The following is a 1741-nucleotide window of genomic DNA, read 5'->3' on the forward strand; positions in this document are numbered from 1 at the left end:
ACTGGCGAACGTTTGAGAAAATAAGCATAATTAGGTGTTGCCCCAGGTCATACAGAAAAATAGGCAAGAAATAGAGAACAATAAACATTTACCTCTTTTTTCCCTAAGAGCATGTAGAAATGATTAAGCAACGACTGCTTGGCTTCCTTGACTTGGCAATAAACCACTGCTTTGGGGATAGTATTTCTTAAAGTGTCTGATACCATTCCCACATAAGAGGAAACGTTTGATCCTATCCGCCGAAAATGACCCTCTGCGTATCGATCCCCTGCCGGGGCAGTGGCAGCAGCAGCACCCGGGCCTCCGGCTTTCTCTATCTCCTGAGGAAGTCTTCGAAAGAAATCCACAGTCAAGTAGGAAGATTCCATGTCAACGAGACGTATCACCGTCTTCTTACTCTCGTCGCGAAATCTTTCCAAGGCCTCATTTGAAGCAGCAGCTATCTCAGCTTGTAAAGTGGGAAAGCGTTTTAATTCCTAAAAGTCCAAATCAAAACATGAACAAATTTTAAAAAAAAAAGATATATAGATATATAGATATAAATATATATATATAGTCTCATAATATACCTGTGTTTCTCCAATGGACTTCCTCACAAGTTCTTTTAAAACAAAGTGAACCTAAATGGAAGTTTCATATGTGAGGCTCTCAAAAATGACTAGAACGTAAAGACTAATAATGACGTCCGATTAAAAGAGAAGCTAAAAGAAGCGACTTACAGCATCCACAGAAGCCTCAGCTGGCCCCCTGAAATAATTCAGAGATCCCTCGATTAGTCGTCGGTAACCTTGTTCGGGAGCAATCAAGTGAGGTTGATAACCATCTGCCTCCGAGACAATTTTTCTCACATTCTGCATGGAAAGATGGCGATCGAAGGGAAGCTTTCTCAAAGCAGCAGGAAGCTGGTGGTCGAAAACCCCATAGATACGATCACCTCCAGGTCGCCTAGAAGAGTAACAAAAATTATTAAATCTCTAGCTTTCTTCTCCTTTGAGGGAGAAAATTAAGAAATCCTTGTTTGTTCATAAATATGGTACCTACATTCTATATATTCAGAAGAAAATCATAAAGAACTGAAGATAAAAAATTAATAAAGCACTATATACTATACCCTCCTTCCAGGTGCTCCTTAAAAATCCGATCAAAAGCACGGCAAAGTTCCAAAATCGTGTACAATTGAGCCTGAGATGAAGTAGGTAAGTAAAAGGGTAACGATCAGAACGCACTTCACAATCTATAACAAAAGCAAACATGTTTCTCACCCCAGCATCGACAGCAATGGGTCGGCCAAGATGATCCATCTCAGATTCAAGTTCATCGATGCTTTTGTTAATCAAAGAAGTGATACTGGGTATGCGAGCTCTAATCACAGACTCCAAGTGCTACAAGAACAAGAATGCACGATAACAATGATTGCCTTTTCTAGCATAACAAAAATTTCATTAAAAGACGATAAAATTGGAACTTATAACCAAACCTTTGACAAGAGCTTTGCGAGATACTCTGAACCCATTTTACTTGCTAAGTGTCCATAGTCAGAACTAGTCGCGAAGTACTCACGCTCCTTACGCCTAGCAATAATCATATCTACATTTTTGTTTATGTCAGCTTGAGATCGGTTCACTATGCCAACCCATGGGTGTTGCAGTCGATATGATCTTCCTTCCAAAACCTTTAGGAATAAAAAGAATATATATGTCTTTAATTCCTCCTTTAATTTAAAAACTAAGGATATATATAT

At 39.1% G+C, this 1741-nt stretch overlaps 1 protein-coding gene across 1 annotated transcript; it reads right to left on the minus strand.

The window, feature by feature from the left end:
• Positions 1-32: 32 nt before the first annotated feature.
• Positions 33-1699, minus strand: LOC111786153 (dynamin-related protein 1E-like; the record flags this gene model as incomplete). Its single annotated transcript, XM_023666492.1, has 6 exons — positions 33-476; positions 570-620; positions 720-945; positions 1112-1182; positions 1263-1382; positions 1478-1699. Coding segments are annotated over 6 exons (1119 nt in total), but the record flags the coding sequence as incomplete, so codon positions are not given.
• Positions 1700-1741: the final 42 nt, after the last annotated feature.

This window comes from Cucurbita pepo, unplaced genomic scaffold (assembly GCF_002806865.2).
Source record: "Cucurbita pepo subsp. pepo cultivar mu-cu-16 unplaced genomic scaffold, ASM280686v2 Cp4.1_scaffold001103, whole genome shotgun sequence".
NCBI classification, from domain to species: Eukaryota; Viridiplantae; Streptophyta; class Magnoliopsida; order Cucurbitales; family Cucurbitaceae; genus Cucurbita; species Cucurbita pepo.